Raw genomic sequence first — 19,357 nt, 5'->3', positions numbered from 1 at the left:
GCTGCGGCACCCGGGCTAAAGAGGCCAGTCTCCAGTCTCCGCAAACCCGCACGCAGGTCCCACCCCCAGGCCTGACGTAAACAAGCTCCGCAGCCCCTGAGGCTGACGAAAATCCCGGACACAGCAACAGCCCTCCAACCCGTGACCCCAGCGACCCCAGCCCTCGTCGCTCTCACCCGGAAGCCCCGCAGACCCGACAATCCCCCCCCCCTCACCGGGGCTACGGCCGCCCGCTCGCCACTCCGACGGTCACGGAAGTAGTCCTGACCTCCGTACGGAGGCGGGATCGCCTTCGCGGAGTGCTTCCGGGTCAGGCATCCGCTGCGGCGGAAGGAGCTGACTCCGGTGAGGTGAGTGTATACCCTGCTCAGGTAGCGTCCTGAGAGATGGGGATGCTTGGGACTGGGCGCGAAGGGTTCGGGGATGCCCGCCGTGAAGGCCTGGGGTGGGGGTGGGGGTTCCGCCATGAAGTATTTACGGACTCCTAGAGAGGGCCAGCGACACCTCCGGGGACACCGGGAAACCCGTAAAGACCCTGCTAAGGGGATAGGGAAGGGAGCCCACAAACAAGTCAAAACATCGCCATCTGAGATGGTAGCTAAGTGCGTTTTCGAAGTTTAAATGAGGTGACAGAGTGGAACTGAGTGAGGAAGTGAAAAGGAGGAAGCCTTCTGCGGATCTAGAGAAGAAGTAGAGCTTTGCCAGGAGAGAGAGCAGCAAAGGGCTACAACGCGGAGGGAGGGATACGAGAACAGAGATCTGGGCACTGAGTCCTTGTCGGGTCAGTGACAAGGAGTTCGACTTTTAATTTGGAACTCGGTGGGAAGTAATTAAAGGTTTCTAAGCAGGGGGGTGACGTCCTTTTGACTCATAATTTCAGGGTTGCTCTGCTTCATTTGCCCCTGAGCTGTCGCCGACAGACTAAGGAAGCTAAGATTCGCTTTCAAGTGTCCAGATCTGGTGTGGCGTATAGCTCTGTGGTAGTGCGTTTGCTTGTCATGTGCCTGGATTTGATCTCTAGCATCTAAAAACAAACAAACAACAACAAAGGATCCAGGTTTCCTCCTTCTAGTCAATCCCTTATATCAGTGTCCAGTTGTAATTACCACTTCCTGAAACCCTTCAACTATTTTTCTTTACTTTCGATGATAAGTCTTTAAATTTTGGTACACTGATGTTACCTGGGATCTTACATCTTACTAAATGCCTATTCCTTTAGAGTAGAATTGCAAGTTAAGGCTAGCCTTGGCCACATGGTGAATTCTAGGCTAGCCAGAGCTAAATAACTACATCTTGTCTCAAACAAAAGTGTCTGGTCAACAAATAAATTAAAAGTATAAAATGGATTGTTATAGGAGGCCGCTTGTTAGTTCCCGGCTGCTCAGCCCTGAAATAATCACACAGAAACCATATTATTTGCAATACTGTTTGGCCCAACATCTTAAATGTATTTCTGGCTAAACTAGCCCATCTCCATTAATCAGTGTATTCCCATGTGACTGTGGCTCACTGGCAAGATTCCTACCAGTGGGGGACTGTATTACTTCTCATGACTCCGCCTTCTTTCTCCCAGCATTCAGTTTAGTTTCCCCCACCCCAGCTAAGTTCTGCCTTGCTATAGGCCAAAGCAATTTCTTTATTAACCAATGGTATTCACAGCACACAGAGGGGATCCCACATCAGTGGCTTTCTTTTGGTTTTCTTTTGTGAAGGAAAATGTACAGAAGAGGCATGTGTCCTGGTCAGCTAGTAACTGTTTTATCTTTTACATATTGTCATTAATAGAGCAACAATTGTAATTTTTTTTGGTCTTGGGAATCCATTGCACTTAAACTTAACAAGATTTTCAAAAGGTTTTGTTTATATAGGTTACAACTACCAGTAGTTTTCATTTAAGAAATCAAAGTCACTCTCAAAAACAATAACTTATTTTAAAATAGTAAGCTCATTAAACGATAACTGACATTTCTATAAAGAAATTTCTATAAAGTTGGAAATGCTGGCACGTGTCTGTAATCCCAACACTTGGAATGGAAATACAGGCAAGAGGAGGAATTCAAGTTTATTTTGGGGTGCAATTTGAGATCAGTCTGGACTACCAGACACCTTTTCTCAAAAACAACAAAATTACAGTTTCTCTAATTCTTGACTTCCTAGAATACAGCTAGGGTCTGGTTTCCCCTGTGTTCTCTTGAATATCATCATTGTGTAGCCTTTAGAAAAATTCTGTCACGTGTGAGCAGGGACATGAAACTGTGTCAGGGACACCCAAGGACTCCCTGCTGAATTACAGTATTGTCATGACAATTAACAGAACCCTAAGCTTGATTTGTAAATCAAGTACAGCTATAATGCGCATCTGAGAGAGACCAGAATTCTACTTCTTTAACAAGCACCACAGGTTAATTTGGTATTTTCTCAAAGTTGAGTTTGCAAAGCCATTTATAGATCAAATCCTCTGGAGTGCCACTCCTAAAGAAAATAAGCCAACAACAAAAGGCTGTTTCCTTCTCTTCAGATATCTTTATAAACAGTTTTCAGAGCCTGAGAACAGGAAACTAGTTAGAAGTTTTTGAATGGACACCTTTGCTCCTCCCAGATTGATGCTCATCTGAACTCCATGTGTTGCACCCTTCCCCAGAAAGTGGCCTCTGTCAAAGGCTGAGGTTGTTCAGACTGGCATGCTTAACGTCATGGGCATCTGAACAGAGAAACAACTGAAGGGAAACTGCTGAGTCTTGCTGACGCTTAATTTTCAGGGTGCTAGAGACCTGATCAAGCAAAGAAACCCCGAATAACAAGGTCAGGGGAGAGTTTGGGTAAGAAGGTTTCCTGTGTAACAGGAGATGAGATTGCAGGTAGAGTCTTCATGGGAAAATGTCTCTGGGGAAGGAAAATGATAAGCAAAAAGCAACTAAAACCAGAACATTAAGTTGAAAATTAGAGACAATGGAGAGTAGGAGACACATAATTGAAGTTTACAGACTGGAAACATTGTACGATTTTAGGTAAAGAGAGGGATTCCATTATTATGATGGAATAAGCCTCCAGATCTGGAAACTAAGAGTCCTAGAGCACATCTGAGCAAGTGATAGAGGTACAGCTAACGATCGTACCAAATTATAAGCATGTACCAAATTCAAGCAGTTTGTGCATGTGTGCACTGCCGCCTACATACTCAACTTCTGGAGAGTTACAGCTGCTAGCTGGAGTTTTAAGCTTATCTATTGGGTAGTGAAAGTCCGCTAATAGAGTTTATCTTTCTTTAAAAGGCAGTATTTGGATAGATCACAAGGAATTAAATTGACTTGAGTGTGGTATCCAGTGTTAGGAATATTCTTTAAAAACGAGCTTCTCCACCGATGCAAATAATCCCAATCAGACCAAATCAAACCAAATTAAAAGATATCCAGATTTAATTGGACACCTGTGCTCTCAGGTGGCCCAAGGGGACAACAGAAAGCCAAGAGGAAGAGGGAAGACCACATGTTTATTCTGAGCGGGGGGGGGGGGGGGGGGGGGAGGAGCAGTTTAAATAGCCTGTGGGAGTGGTCTTGGCCTTTCCTGAGGAGGGGTCAGGGTTTGATGGGCTCAGGGAAAGGGGCTTCCAAAGATGGAGGCCAGAGGCTGGGATTACACCCAGATGGGCTAAAAGGACTGTGATCTGGGTAGTTACAGTTGACCTAGCTGGAAAATATCTTAAAAGTATGCTAATAACAACAGCATGTATTTATAATGTACCCACATTCATGCTTCCAGACAGTCCAAGATGATTACTGCTAATAACCTCATTCAATAGGTATGAAAACAAAAGACATTTCCAGCCTGGGCTTCACCCAGAGCAAGGACTGAGTGAGTACTTGTAACTCCAGAACCCATTCTTCTTCTAGCCTCTAAACTACATAATCCTATAATTTTGCATTACAAAACTGTAAGGGTTGTGTGGATACCCTCTAAGCTGTATGTATGTTGGACAAGTATGTCTGGCGTTACCAGGAGAGGGTTTATCTACTGAGTTAAAGATCGGTGAGGTCTTGCTCGGTTTCAGACGACAGAGTGAAGAAAATGGGATGGAGAGGTCCTGGATCTAAGCTGGTTCACAGATATCCTGCCATCCACTCACAGTCACTGTTTGGCAGAAAGGATAAGAGTCAGCATGATGCTGGGACTTAAACAAAGCTCCAAAAAGGATGAACACAGAAGTTTTTCATTGTGCCAGAAAACATGCTGACGTTTGAGTTGAGATTGCCCATATGTCTGAAAGTAGTGCTGTGGGCTTCAGGATACAACTGGAAATACAGACTAGAAACGTTTAAGTAAATGGCCCACAAAACGACCTCTTCAAATAAAATAACTTTAAAAATGTGTGTATGTATATATATATATAGATATAGATATAGATATATAGATTTAGTTAGTGTGCATATATGTATGTATGTGTGTGAATGTATATGTGTGTGTGTATATATGTATATATATACACATACACACACATATTAATATATAGCAGGTGGTGTGTGTTCCATGATGCATGTTTGAAGGTCAGAGGACAACTTTGCAGAGTCAGTTCTCCTGTTCCACCTTTATGTGGGTCCCGGGGTGGAACTCAGGTCTTTAGGCTTGCACGATGGGTGTCTATACCCACCAGGCCATCTCTTTGGCCCCAGAACTAACTTTGTACTCTCACAGATCCCCATGGCAACACTGACGGGAAGCAGCACAACTGTGTTTGCTCTTTGCCGTGGATGGAGTCCATGCAAGCTGCTCTCCATGTGCTTTCCTCCTTGCCAGCTCAGAATGCCACTTTGTCAACTGTGTGGCAGTCCGTAGGGGCGCCTCCACTTTGCACATGTGACTGAAGGCAGAGCAGAGCGGATGCGCTGTAAATACAGCACGGAGCGGTTAATTCTGGAGAGTAAGACATTAGTATCCTGCTGTAATTGGAGTGGAAAACATTGCCATCTGGGCACCAGTGCTCTCCCCCTTGACTGATCCCAGAATGATTTCTGCAAACGGCAGCTTCCTCAGCCAACTTAATACTGAGCCCCCAGAACGGAAGTCAGCCACATTGCTTCCTTGTTTGCTTCTGTTGAAAATCAGAGCCGAAGGGAAATATTTCTTTGCTCAAAGTTGGCAGGAACAGCAGCCAAACAGTCTGCCATGGCAGTGAAGGCTCACTTCCTGACTTTTAAAATAATACTCAATATTCAGAATGATTTTCTAGGGTAAAATAATCTACATTTCTGCTTATTCATGATCCTAACGTGTCAGCTGCTACACTGAGAATAACAGGCATGGTGTTGGAAGTGCCAAATTTAAAAGTGGGTCACACTCGTGAAATTCATGAACCCTCTGCTCTCTTGCTTTCGCAGCACAGTTGCACTCCCTTCAGCTCTGCTCATGGTATCGCGTGTGTGGGGGGGGTTAGCCGTTCCTAACCCCCCCCCCCAGCTTCTCAACTAGTGTACGGGATAGAGTCCGACTCACCTGAGCTGCACTCGAAGCATTGGCTGCTTCACTCTATGTGAGATTGGTTCCCAGTTTAACTGATGTAAAATCAAGCTGTGAGTTGAGCGGCGACAGTTGCTAACCTCCATCATCACTGCTGAGGAAAAGGAATGGTCACTGGATGAGGTTCTGGTTGCAGGTAGCAGAAACCACCAAAGCTAGCTTAAGGTGTCATATGAAGAATAAGTCATGAGTGTCCGAACCCTCACCCCTCTGCTCTCATCTTGGACTTCTGCCACTGTTGTCTCCAACTGCTCAACATCCCCACCTGCAGGTGGGTTCTGTTTCTTGATGGCTGACATCGGAAGGCCTTAGGATGCCTGTGGCTGGTCTGAAGTGACTGGTGCTGACTGGACACCCGAGACTGTTGTTGTATCCAGTTTTCTCCTGGCATGAAGTCAGGTTCAGGCTGCTGTGCTCCCTTTGGCATAGGACCAACTTGAGGGTGACTGTAGTTCCTCTAAAGCCTGTGTTGAAGGGGTTTGTGAACCTCCAGCCCACGCAAATGGCTGTGTCAGTATAAAGCAAAGACTACGGGTGTGGGCCACAGGGCACTTTGCTTAAAACATCCCTAGGTGCAATGGTTCTCAAATTTCCTAATGCTTTGACCCTTTAATGTTGTTTTACTCTTTTCACTTTTGGAGGGACCCACCTCAGCTTCCAAATAAATCACACACGGAGGCTTATTCTTAGTTGTAAGTGTCTGGCCTTAGCTTGGCTTGTTTCTTGCCAACTTTTCTTAAATTAACCTCTCTACCTTCTGCCTCTAGACTTTTACCTTTCTCTTCCTTATATCTTACTTTCCACTCTTACTCTGTGGCTGGCTGGGTAGCTGGCCCCTAGTGTCCTTCTCCTTCCTCATTTCTCCTTCTATTCTCTCTGCCTGCCATCCCCGCCTGTCTCGCTATTGGCCATTCAGCTCTTTATTAGACCATCAGGTGTTTTAGACAGGCAAAGAATCACAGCTTCACAGAGTTAAACAAACGCAGCACAAACACACCTTAACATTCCCCAACATTTTAATGAAGTTCCTCATGTTCTGGGTGACCCGCGATCATAAAATTGTTTTTTGTTGCGACATTATAACTAGTTTTACTAATATTATAAATTATACTCTGTCTGATATGTAGGATATCTTGATATGCAACCCCTATGAAAGGAGTGTTCAGCCCCCAAAGGGGCAGAGACCCACAAATTGACAACTGCTGCTGTAGTGTAAAGAGAATAATTGAGCCAGGTAGTGGTGGCGCACGCCTTTAATCCCAACATTCAGGAGGCAGAGACAGGCGGATCTCTGTGAATTCGAGGCCAGCCTGTTTTACAGAGTGAGTTCCAGGAAAGCCAGGGCTGTTACACAGAGAAACCATGTCTCAAAGTGGGTGGGGGGGGGATAATTGGAGATAGATGATAACAAGGGTTACCTGGTGACCACAGCTGTGCTCCTGCTAGTTTTACAAGACTTAATCTTCCTTCTCCTACCTAACCATCCCCCCCATTTACTTCCTTGTTTGCTAGGTTAGCCTTAATGATTTGTGGTTTTAATTTTGAATAAAATCAAATAAAGATGTTTATTGCTTTAAGGGAATAAAAAGAAAAGTCATTGGTACCAGGCAGTTCTGTAAGAGCCAAAGCAACATGTATGAGTCTCTTTCTCCACCTCCTCCTCTTCCACCTTCTCATGGCTCTCTCTTCTCTTCTTCCCTCTTGTCCTGCCCTCAGCTTTCCATTGTAGGTAGGTAGACTGACCCAAACTGTCTCAACCCCTGGATGCCTGCTCCCCTCAAATAACCCCAAATGTCTCCACCCTAAATCCCAAGAACAAAGGTTTCCTTTAGCTTACTTAACTAAAGGGTTGACTATATGGGGCCACATTATACAGGCCCATATTTTTACATTGTGTGGCGGCCAGAATTTTAGGCCAGAGTTTGTACCTACCATACAGAAGGTGGTCACCTAGCCTTTGGGGACAAACTAAACAAAGGGTCAGGATATGCTAATGCTGTTTTGCTCCTTTGTAATTTGGGAGGTCGCCTAGGAAAGGGGTGTTAATTTAGTCTACGTGACAGAGCAGGCGTACAGAGCAGTCATAGATAGGAAGACGTGACAATATGGGCATAGAAGGGTGTGGAAGTAACCACGGTCATTTTTTTCAGCTTGTGGTTTTTCAGGATGTAAACTCAGGATTTCATAAGGGATCCCTAAAAACTCCCTCCCAATAAAGTCATATGAGTTGTATCTTTATCCCCACAACTCCACATTTGTCTGAGAAATAATTTAGGCCTGGGCTGGCCCTGGACCACAACAGTTTGTAGCGCGACGGGCCGACTTGTTGGGGTACCTGCCCCACCTGGTACCCCACAGCCGGCAAGCCCCAAGGAAAAATCACACATAGGACTCCATAAGATTATAAAACTGATTGGCCCATTAGGTCAGGCTACTTATTAGTTCTTATAATTTATGTTACCCCATTATCCTTATCTATGTTAGCACACGGCTCAGTACCTTTCTCAGCTGGGCAGCTTACATCTTTCCTCTCTGGTGGTCTGGGCAGAACTGCGGAGGGAGCTTCCTGTTTTCCCAGAATATTCCCAGTCTCTTTGCTCCACCCCTACTTCCTGTCTGGCTTTCCCGCCTATATTGCCTGCCTGGCCAATCAGCGTTTTATTAAAATATGATTGACAGAATACAGACAATTCTCCCACACCAACAGTTGACCCAAGCAAACAAAAGCAGGACTTGAAAGGACCCACAGGATAAGTGAATCGTAAAGAAGCTACCTGCCCCAAATGCAGGGCACAGGTAATGTGACATATAGTGCCCCCTTTTGACTCATGTTATTGCAAGATACTGGTTTGTGGTGAGACTATAAGAAAAGCGATGTTTTGAATAGAAAGTTGACGTTTAAACCATGGCTCCCCACCCCAGATTATTCTGAAGTTGTGTGGTAGTCTGAGTAAAAGTGCTTAATGGTGTAGCTGTCAGGTGGTGTGCGTGTAAGCACATCTAAAGAACCATCAGCAGTAATAGCTAGAGTGCACTTAGTGAGTGTTGTTGCCAGACTCTGTTTTACATCATTACTCTCGTTGCCACTCTCCTGTAAGAATAGGTACTATTGTTTTCCCTGCTTTAAAGATGAGAGGACAAGACACAGACTTTAAGTCCTTTGTAAAAACTAAAGGGCTGGTTAGAATCCAGGCCTGAATGCCTATCCAAGAAATTGGACTCAAGCCTGCACTTTGCGCCTCTGCCACCCTGGCTTTATCAGATTGCAGGCATTCAGTTGCACCAGTGCAGAGGAAGCCAGAGCCAGGATGGAATGTGACAGCTCAGCTCTGTGGAAGGAAGTTTTCCAACAGTCTGGAGCACCATTATCAGGGTTGTCAGAAAGGAGAGGAGCTGTTGGTGCTTCCTGATGTCAGTCCAGGGACCCTTGCCTCAGAATTTTCCAGGATGCCAATATAAGCCCAAATAAGATCTGTATTTTTAACAGCTCCCTGGATGATAAAACTACTTAGATGGGTTTGAATTCCTGAATTTGGTGATTTTTTTTTAACTTCCACATTTTTTCTCTAGTACTAGGTAAAGAAGAAGTTGCAAATCCCTTTGACAAATGCCTGTACACTTGAGAATAAAAGCAACAATGCAGTGTTGTTCACTCTAGAGGTACTGCTACCTGGTGCAAGCCTCAGAGATGAACATCACCATGTTTATAGGGAAAACAATCTCCAAACCAAGAAGCTCCTCACAGCTCCAGTCTGTACCTCTTCTGCTTCACCCCTGTCCTGCACCACCTTCCTCTCTGCCTTCACCAACACTGAGTTTCAGCTTGGGGACCCCCTTCTTATCTAGCCACATTCCTGCTGAGGACATACATTGTGCTCCCCAAGGGGGAAATGCAAGAGGACGCAAAATGTGGAGCTACACTCACTGCCTCCCAAGAGAGTAAACAGTGCAGTAGATCTGAGGGATGGGCAGATCAGAAACAACTGCTCAGATAGAAGGCCAGGACACAAGCAGAGAGCAGAGAGGTTACTGGTCAAGGGGTGTACAGGAGAGAGCCACAAGCTGTAATGACAAGTACATCTCATGACCAAACTCAGGAGGCAGAGAATGCTGGATCCTGACTCGAGGGAAAGAGACTGGGTTGGGTTCTTGGTTCTGACATGAAATCATAGACTCAGGGATTACAATGACGAGGGTAAATATAGGAGATACTTGTTCAGCAACAAGAATTGAAGAGGTCAAAGACTAGAGTCATCACGTGGCTCACTTGTGGAGTGGGCAGCGAGTGCAGGATCAAGGCAGCGAGAAAAGAACACAGCCTGGAACTGACCTTCCTCTGACACAGCACTGGGCCACAGCAGTCCTCACCACAAGGCCACAGAGATAGTGGGTGTCCGTCTCTGAGCCTGAAGCAGGTGGCAATAATTCTGGAGTGAGTCGTTTTTATATTCAGTCATGCAGGTGATTGTATCCACTGAAGTGGTTGGTATACAGTTTCCCTTTAAAATAAATACACACAAAAAAATGAGTGGATTTAAAGGTCTTGCTTTAGTAAATAGTAAAAAATATGGCAGCGGAGTGAATGGCATTTCAAAGTTTGATTCAGGTGAACCTGGGGAACTCCCTGTCAAAGTCCTGGGGAAAGCTTGGAACTCTTGCCGGGAGAACTGCTGGTGTAGAAAGAGGGCGAAGTCATGTCTGTCAGATATTGTTCATCTTCAGTGACCAAGAGTTAGAAGCTTATACAGCACAGAGCCTGGCTCCTGGTCCCCATCACTAAGTGTTTGTGCCATCACCTCAGCTATTCGACCAAACTCTCCCATTACCTTCTGGCATTATCTGACACAACATGTCATCACTGTGAAGTCTATAAATTAAGCTAAATCATTTATGTGCCCAAGGCTGTTTCCGTCAGTGTCATTTTAGTAGGTTTTTAAGGAGGAAATGGAAGTAAATACACTTAATCTGTCCTGTAGAGCCAAAGCCTGAAGTTTTTATTTTAATAGTCTATCCTTAAATTTTAAAGTTTGAGATTTTTTTATTGTCATTATTCATCCAGTCCTTCAAGACCTTAATGAAAATTAAATGACATTTTAAAACTTGTAATTCAGACTTCAAGGGTTTAATGGCAGTATACAATGACCCATTGGTTTTTATGTTCTGGATCAAGTAGCCTTCCTGTAAGTATAAAAGTAGATAAACGTCATCTCCAAATCTAATTACCTTGGACTTTGACAAGAAATAAAGCAGTCTCACCACATATGTATAGAAGTGTAAATTGACATTTTCCTTGCAGGCTGGTGGTTTAAAGTGGGGAATCAAATTAGCTAGAAGAAAATCATAAACACCTGGACTCAGGCTAGACTTATATTTTGCTTTTTAGTCATAGTTTATTCTTCTTCCAAATCTAATAGTCTTTTCTTGTAGTTGTATATTGTTTCTACCAACTACACACTCAAGATATCAATTTTGTTAGACTTCATCCTCTAAATTTGTTAATTGTACATGCTACTAAATATTCTGTTTTGTCTCTTAGTTGTAAAGAAGATAATTTTTTTGTATAGCGTTCTGAGAGGGAGATGTATAGACTCAAGATTCAGTAGGTCACATAGCTTTTTGTTTTTGTTTTTTTCCTAACAAAACCAGATTCTACCTCAGATGTCCCTGAATTATTTGTTTAATCTGTATATGTAGTTGGATTACATGGATTCTGATCCCCATGGTAATGAATCAGACATATCAATTGCTTCACATACTGATATAGCATATGGCTGTGATATAGCAGGTTGAAATAAAAGATTGTTAAACTATATTTCAGCCCTCATTGACTCCCTGTTTCATAAAATCTTTCCAAGTGAAAGGGAATCTCGGCGTTTAGAACTGGAAACATCCTTAGAGAGTCTCATCCTTCCCTTCAGTGGGCAGGTGAGAAAGTGGAAGCCCAGAGAAAGCTGCTTGTCAAGATGGGGGCCCTGGCAGCAAGGTTTGACTGGGATGTAAGTCTGCTGGTGCCTGGTCAGCACTGCTTCTCCACCTCTGTGGGGTGATATCAGCACTGGTTACTGAATTGGTTTCATGTCTATTCATTTCTGGGGCATGCAGTTTTATTCCATGGTGGATCTTGATTTAAACACTATGTGGCTTTCTTTTAGGCTGGCCTTCACTCTCCTTTTACTTGTGAAAGCCTCAGAACGCTCTTGGACCACTTCTTCGGAAAACTTTTCTACTGGCAGCAAGTCATTCACTGTGATCCTGTTCAGCATAGCCACATTTGAGTTTTCCAAGTCTAAAGAAGACTGCTTTTGGTTTTCCCATGAAGCTGCATCATTGTCTGTCCATCTTAGTGGCGGTCACTCTCCTGCCAGCTGCTATGGTTTGGGGAGATGTGGGAGCAAATCATAGTTCCCACAATGCATCGTTTCTCCCGAGCTTCGAACTCCCAGGAGGTTCCTACTCTGCTGATGATGTCATCATAGCCAAAGAGGGGACAAACGTTTCCCTGGAGTGTCTTCTCACGATGGATCAGTATGGAGATGTCCACTGGTACAACTCAAAAGGACGGCAGCTACACAGCACAGGTAATCCTCTAAGTTGTGGTGAGCCAGGTGACTCAACCCTGCTTTGGAGGGTTAGGACATGCAGAGCAAGAATTCTTCAAGATAAGATGTCAAGGGGACTGCTTCAAAGGGGGTTAGAGAGGCAGTTCAGTGGTTGAGCACTTTCCGAGATGCACAAAGCTCTGGGTTTGATCCTGGGGTTGGGGAGGGGATAAGGTCTGAAGTATCATACCTATCCATAAGAACAAAATAGGGGGCTGGAGAGATGGCTCAGCAGTTAGGAGCATTGCCTGCTCTTCCAAAGGTCCTAAATTCAATTCCCAGCAACCACGTGGTGGCTCACAACCATCTATAATGAGGTCTGGTGTCCTCTTCTGGCCTGCAGGCATACACACAGACAGAATATTGTATACATAATAAATAATTTTTTTTAAAAAAAAAGAACAAAATAATTATAATCCTTGAACAAAAAAGGATAGATATAAATTTAAAAGGTGGTCGTAAGCTACTTTCCATCCAGCTGAGTTTTCCTTCTACTTCTTTTGTTCCTTTGTCTTGTTTTGGACGAAGTATTATAGTTCAGGTTCACCAGGAGCTCCTTAGCCAAGAATGACTTTGAATTCCAGATCATCCTGCCTCTGACTTCAAAGTGCTAGGATTACTATCATTCCCCATCATGCCCAGCTTCAGCTTTTTTTTTAATTTTAACTTTAATTTGCTTGAAAGCAAAGTTTCTCTTCAAATCTTTATTTCTTTCATAAGAATTGCACAGTGACGGGTTATCAAGGTAGCTCAGTAAGTAAGGCACTTGCCATCAAGTCTGGCAACTTTATACCCACATCATAGAGATAGCAAACTAACTTCCACAAGTTGTCTTCTGATGTCCACACATGTACTGGTATGTGGATCATACGTCCATCATACATACACACACATACACACACACACACATACACACTATACATATATGTATTATATTTTTTTAAAAAGAGAATTGTACACTGATAATCTAGTCAAGGTTTACTTTTTATTGGGCTTTTATTTTATTCTTTGTATGAATTTGTTTGATGCACATTTTAATCTAGACTAATTCTTTCACTAGTGTTCTGTTAGATCTTTGAGTACCTGAGGTGGTGCCTCAGTGGTTAAGAGCACTGGCTGCTCTTCCAAGAGACTCAGCATCCATTTGACAGCTCACAATTATCTGTATTCCAATTTCAGGGAACCAGATGCCCTTTTCTGGTCTCTATAGGCATGAGGCACTCATGTGGTACATAGACATATATGCAGGCAAAACATGTATATGCATAAAATAAAAATAAATCTTTAAAACAACAACAAAAAAAGACCAAGCCAGATAGTAGTGGGGCATCACAGCATTCAGGAGGCAGGGACAGGCAGATCTTTGAGTTCAAAGCCAGTCTGGTCTACAGAATGAGTTCCAAGACAGGCAGAGCTACACAAAGAAACCCTGTCTCAAAAAAAAAGATGTTTGTGATAAATACTTGAGTTACAAAGTACCTCAAGTACCTCAAAGGGAAGTTACCATGAAACCAAAATGATGAAGAAGTCTCCCCATTAGCTAACCTTTCAGGAAACACTCTTGAAACATAGAGGGAAACAGGTACTCTCTCCATCTCAAGTACCCATTTGCTGAGTGTTGGAGTATGTCTCGGTGCTCAGCCCTCTCCTAGCAAACACAGGTTGGCTCTCCAACACCACACACTGGAAGTATAGTTGCCTTAGTCTCTTTCCAGTGCTGTAGTAAATACCCTGACAAGAGGTGCTTGGGAGGAAAGGGTTTGTTACAGTTCGCAGTTCCAGGTTACAGTCTTCCGTTGCAGGGGCCAGTGGCAGTAACTCAGAACAGCTGCTTACATGACATAGTCAAGAGGCAGAGCAGTGGAAGCATGCTGCTGCTCTGCTCAGTTGCCACGGGTCATCAGGCTTCGTGAGCCGTGCCTTCGCCCACTGAACTCTCTCTCCGGCCCTATGCTAGGAGTGTCTTTAAAAACAACTCCTGTACATTGTTATATGAGTTCATGATGGAAAGTAAGCAATGTTTCAATCAAAATAGAAGCACATAGCCCATCACCCATAAATAAGCATGTCTATACTTCTGAGACATGTCCGTCTCATGTATGAAAATATTCAGGTCACAGCATGGTGTAGACTTACATACACAGATGAGCATGTCTTTGAAAGATTGATCTTTTGGGTCTATATGTCTGCTTGGTTTCTGGCTATGAGAAGGAAATCCTGACCTGAGGATGGTCAGAAGATCAGTTTTCATTACTTGTTTTATACTGATAGAATCCTAGTCAGACATGGCAGACTGCTTTACTTCCTTTCTTTCTGTTTTTTTAGCATGATTGAAACAGTGGAGTCTAAAACAGACAAGCTACGATAGTTTTATTTAAAAAAAAAGTGAATATTGGCAAGGCAGTTGATCTTTTCTGTAATTTTTTTTTCTGTTTCTGTTGGATTTATTAGATGGAAAATGGTTGGTTTCTGATAACTTCCTAAATATCACCAATGTAGCCTTTGATGACCGTGGGCTCTATACATGTATCGTCAACTCTCCAACTCATGCCTCCTACTCAGTCACCCTCCGTGTGATCTTCACCTCTGGAGACATGAGTGTCTACTACATGATTGTCTGCCTGATCGCCTTCACAATCACACTCATCCTGAATGTCACTCGGCTGTGCCTGATGAGCACCCATCTCCGAAAGACTGAGAAGGCCATCAATGAGTTCTTCAGGACCGAGGGGGCTGAAAAGCTCCAGAAGGCCTTTGAGATAGCAAAGCGCATCCCCATCATCACCTCGGCCAAAACCCTGGAGCTTGCCAAGGTCACCCAGTTTAAGACCATGGAGTTTGCCCGCTACATTGAAGAACTGGCCAGAAGTGTCCCTCTCCCACCCCTCATTCTGAACTGTCGGGCCTTTGTTGAGGAAATGTTTGAGGCTGTGCGAGTGGATGACCCTGATGACATGGGAGAGAGAATTAAGGAGAGGCCTGCCTTGGATGCTCAAGGTGGCATCTATGTGATTAACCCAGAGCTGGGACGCAGTAACTCACCTGGTGCAGATTCAGATGACGGCTCTTTGAGTGAGCAAGGCCAGGAGATAGCAGTGCAGGTGTCTGTCCACCTTCAGTCAGAGACCAAGAGTATTGGGACAGATTCTCAAGACAGCAGCCATTTCAGCACATCCGATGACCCTGCACCTGCTGAGGGCAGCACTCCCCACACAGAGTGACAGCTGACCGCCTCCCCAGTGCTCAGGAAAAGAGCCTGCCATGAGGAATAGCATTATTATAAGATGACCAGGGTCCTCATTTTAACCTTAAGCACACCAGACCATGAATTGCCAAAGTCCTTGTGAAAGGCAACATTTTTCTGATATTTGGTCATTTTCTTTAAGTGATGTGTGCTAAGACTGAAAACTACCTGAGCTGTTAACACAGGGAGACTTCTTTTCTGGTTACAGTTTTTCTTTGGATCATCAAAGAAATGAGGGATTTGTTCTCAGTGAGTCGTGTCTGGCCCAACACTTCCTAACTGTCGCGCCTCTGAGTCAGCCTTTCACTACACCCTGGGTCCTCTCTTGAGACTTTATTCTGCACTCTAGCTGTCTACGCCAGTGCCACACGTGGATGCTCTGCCATGGGGAGTGAACAGTCCCATGTGCTGGGGCGGACCTTTTCAATGAGCACTACTGTGTTACACATGTCCAGAGAGTAAATTGCCATTAGAAAACCATTCTCGCTGGGTGTGGTAGCACACACCTTCAACCCCAGCACTCAGGAAGGCAGAAACAAGCAGATCCCTGAGTTCAAGGCCAGCCTGGTCTATGGAGCAAGTTCCAGAACAGTTTTTTGAGACACCCAGTCTCCAAAAACAGAAGAAAAGAAGAAAAAAAAAAAAAACATTCTCAGTGAGAAATGTATCCTTCTTGGGAGTACATCCTGTCTTTAGCTTACTAAGACCTTTAGTCCAGTGAGGCTGGCCTCAATGTCCCCAAGGAAGAGTGTTTTCAGTGTTTTGTGAGCAAGAATGATGTCAAGTCATCTCCTTCAAATCATTAATTTTGATACTTCTTAATATTGTCTCGGGCTTCCTCTTCTTATAAGTACTGAATTTCTAAGCAAGCTCTGTTTGGGTTGATAACTGAAGAATCCACTTTAGAGCAAGCTCGGCAACACTCCTGCCCTCTGTGGTCCTCAGTCTGGTGCTAAAGGTGATACACCTATTCTAGTCTCGCTGAAACTCATCAGTACTGGAGTTTTTGTTCTTTGAATGTGTCCTTTTGAGTGAGGGCTGCCTTCATAGCCTTTCTAGAAGCACTTACCTGAACTCCGATGAGATCATTGTGTTCGGTGAGTTATTGTATTAAAACAGATAATCCAGGCGTAAGGGGGGGAAATGACAGCTCGTGCCACCTGGCTCATCTGGGTACAGTGAGCACTGAAGCTGCCACTTCCCGCCTGGCCAAGAATGACAGGACTGATTATAAGTAATCTTCACAATCATCTCCTCAGCTGCAGGAAGCTCTTGTAGAATTTTAACATCGTGGCCGGGGAGCTTAGTGCAATGCTTCACTTCATTTGGCTTCTGGTTGTGGAAGCACTGCTTGAACTAGAAAGTCCTGAGGGAATGTGCAGAGGAGGTGTTCGTCAGAATTGAATTTGAAATGTCAAACAAGCAGAGGATGACAGGAAATTCACAGTGTAACAGTGAACTCAGTGCCTGCCTTTGTCCAGGCTTATCAAATATGACGCCTCTGCCCTGGACAGAGTGAACGAATCAGTGTGCAGTTTTATCAGCTGGCATATGGATAATATGGTAATGCTGCCTTTTCTATCTCTCAGGCTGTTTCCATGGAAACCTCCAGAGCCAAACAAAAGCTACCAATCATTTAACCAAAAAGCTTGCCTTGGCTCAGAGATGTGTATTTCTTTAAGGAAAGCTGTTTTTGTACATTTGGCTGTAGAACAAGGGCTCTTGAACATATCCTAAATTATAGAACACATTTTCCCTTCTTACACAGTTCTCTGGACAAATTTGAATTTTTAAGAATCTCTTCTGTGGAGTCACAGTCTCCTGAATGTCCCTCCGATCTTCAGTCCCTTACCTGATAAAGCAGGTTTGGAATCTCTTCTTACAATGAAGTTTGTTGCCTTAAATACTGGTTCTACCCCACATGTTCCTAGAAGGGACATTAATGTCTTGAACTTTAAGGTAGACACAATTAATGACCAGAGTTTCAGAAAATAGTACTTTGCAAAAATGGAAAATACCAAAACGATTGGGTAAATTCTCGTATTTCATACTGGCCACTCTACTGTAGCCTGGGCCAGTTGTCATGGAAACATAAAACAGGCACTGGGTGTAGTGGGACACACCTGCAACCCCAGCACCTGGGAGGCAGGGGCAGGAAAATTGCAAATTCTAAGCCAGCCTGAGCTATCTAACAAGACCCCTGGGCACCATAAACTAACCAGTGGCCATGCAGTTAGGGATGGGGTCCATTTCCCTACAAGCAGTAAGCCTGGACTTGATCCCACCACCCGTGGTAACCTACCTGGTGGCCAAAGCTACTGCCCTGCTTTGGGCCTTCCAAGTTCCATCACCACAAGGTAGGTCAAAGTCAGGAGGCGTGGCAGACTAGTAAAGCTGGTTATCAGGGTGAAAGGGACATTTGTTAATATGTCCTGTGTCTAATCAAACCAGATGGACTCAGCACAGGCTCATCTGTTTGTAAACCTTCGCTGTTGTTACCAGCTGGTGTCAGTATCTTTCTGTCAGGCTGAATTTTATAGGTTAGATTTTTTTTAATGCCTTTGAGTACAAACTGTGTCTAAAATAGGTCTGTCACCATATTGTGAATTTTGTATTGTCATTTAATGAACTTCAACGTCCTTACAGAATTAAATAGTGACTTATAAATCACCAAAAGTTGTGATTCCATCATCTTCCTGTCCTTCCACACGTGCACTCTTTGAGTTGATGCCCTGTTGTCTAGAGCAGTTTGGTAACCCCAGTCCTCAACGCTGTGTCTATTATGATTTAAATTTTTTTTATGAAGCAGATCTTGCCATATTGTTCATCCTGGCTTCAGATTTGATCCTCCAGTCCCAGCCTCCTGAATACCAGGATCACAGCATGACTGCTATGCTGCCTTTGTTGCAATCTGTAGTAGGCTGGCCTTGAATTTGAAATAATCCTTTTGCTTCTGTCTCCCAAACACTGCTGTTACAATTTATGTGCCACTGTGCCTGACTTTTCGGCTTGATTCTTGAGTCAGGCCCGGTGAGCTTGTCTAGTTCCTGTCCACTACACATTGATAGAAACATTATCAGAGCTGCTGACCGAGGGGCAGTTGTGAGAAAGCCCCTGCTGCTGCTTTGCTCCTTTCCCCATCCACATGCCGGTTCCTCTTCAGTCCCCGAACCTCGAGAGCGCTTGGAGCAGTGCTTTCTTTCTCTATACCTTGCATGTGGTTTCACCCTATAGCAGAGTAAGCTGGGTCCCTGGCAGTCCCAGGAGGCTTCATGCTTGCTGTCTAGAATCAGCTCAGCACAATGCTGGCTTCATCCCCACACCAGTGATCGCAACTCTAGTGTACCCCCTTTCTAGAGCCACATCTTCTCTCCTGGGCAGGAGCATGACAACACTCAGCCTCATGAAAACTTCGGGTGCTTATGGATTTGTCTCACCGAGGAAATGAGTGTTGCTTGACAGTGCTTGTGTCTCAGCCGTTATTTTAATAAAAACTTGAATTAAAAAGTCAGAGTTGAATGTTGTACATTTAATAGAATGTTTGAGTCCACAGAGTAGGTTTCTTCTCATGGATGATCCAGTTTGATCTCTTTTTGGGTGTATGTGTAGGGGTGTTTGCTTGCATGTATGTCTGCAGCATGGGATGCCTGGTGCCTGAGAATGTCCGAAGAGAGTGTTAAATCCCCTGGAACTGGAGCTATGGACGGTGTGAGCTGCCATGTAGGTGTCTGATAACCAAACCCAGGTCCGCTCTAAGAGCAGCAAGTGCTCTAAACTGCTGAGCCCTCTCTCCAGCCCCTGAAGTTCCATCTTGATGATTGTAAACAAGGGTGTATCTGAATGCAGTGTGATTGTTTCGACTCAACATTCTTCTCTTTGTCTGTGTGGTGCCGTGAGCCACACTTGGGTGGGTACCTTCCCCACAGCAAGCCAGTAGGTAACTGTCACTCTGGACCCAAACAGCACAGCTTCCCACTTACTTCTGAAGTGAAGCTCTCCATGA

The 19,357-nt window shown here is 44.3% G+C and overlaps 2 protein-coding genes across 7 annotated transcripts in view; one reads left to right on the top strand and one right to left on the bottom strand.

Annotated features, from left to right (window-relative positions):
• Fam114a2 (family with sequence similarity 114 member A2) overlaps window positions 1–351 on the bottom strand; it is a 37,966-nt gene extending 37,615 nt beyond the window's left edge. For 2 of the 5 annotated variants that reach the window (XM_048437748.3, XM_085694970.2), the window contains exon 1: window positions 216–351. The gene's annotated coding sequence lies outside the window, so the exon portion shown is untranslated. The remainder of the gene's footprint in view (window positions 1–215) is intronic. The other 3 variants (XM_048437745.3, XM_048437746.3, XM_048437749.3) reach the window with 3 other exon arrangements.
• Mfap3 (microfibril associated protein 3) lies at window positions 213–18,865 on the top strand. 2 transcript variants are annotated; one of them, XM_048437751.3, is made up of 3 exons: window positions 213–350; window positions 11,664–12,089; window positions 14,562–18,865. In XM_048437751.3, the coding sequence occupies exons 2-3, from the start codon at window positions 11,825–11,827 to the stop codon at window positions 15,329–15,331; spliced, it is 1,035 nt and encodes a 344-aa protein (XP_048293708.3). In that variant the 5' UTR covers window positions 213–350; window positions 11,664–11,824; the 3' UTR covers window positions 15,332–18,865. The 2 variants fall into 2 exon arrangements, with proteins under 2 accessions (XP_048293708.3, XP_048293709.3); XM_048437752.3 differs by lacking the exon at window positions 213–350 and adding an exon at window positions 5,458–5,782.
• The last annotated feature ends 492 nt before the right edge of the window (window positions 18,866–19,357 follow it).

This window comes from Myodes glareolus, chromosome 9 (assembly GCF_982192425.1).
Source record: "Myodes glareolus chromosome 9, mMyoGla1.1, whole genome shotgun sequence".
Classification (NCBI taxonomy): Eukaryota; Metazoa; Chordata; class Mammalia; order Rodentia; family Cricetidae; genus Myodes; species Myodes glareolus.
The sequence above is the reverse complement of the archived record's forward strand: the minus strand, read 5'-3'. Positions and strand labels throughout refer to the sequence as shown.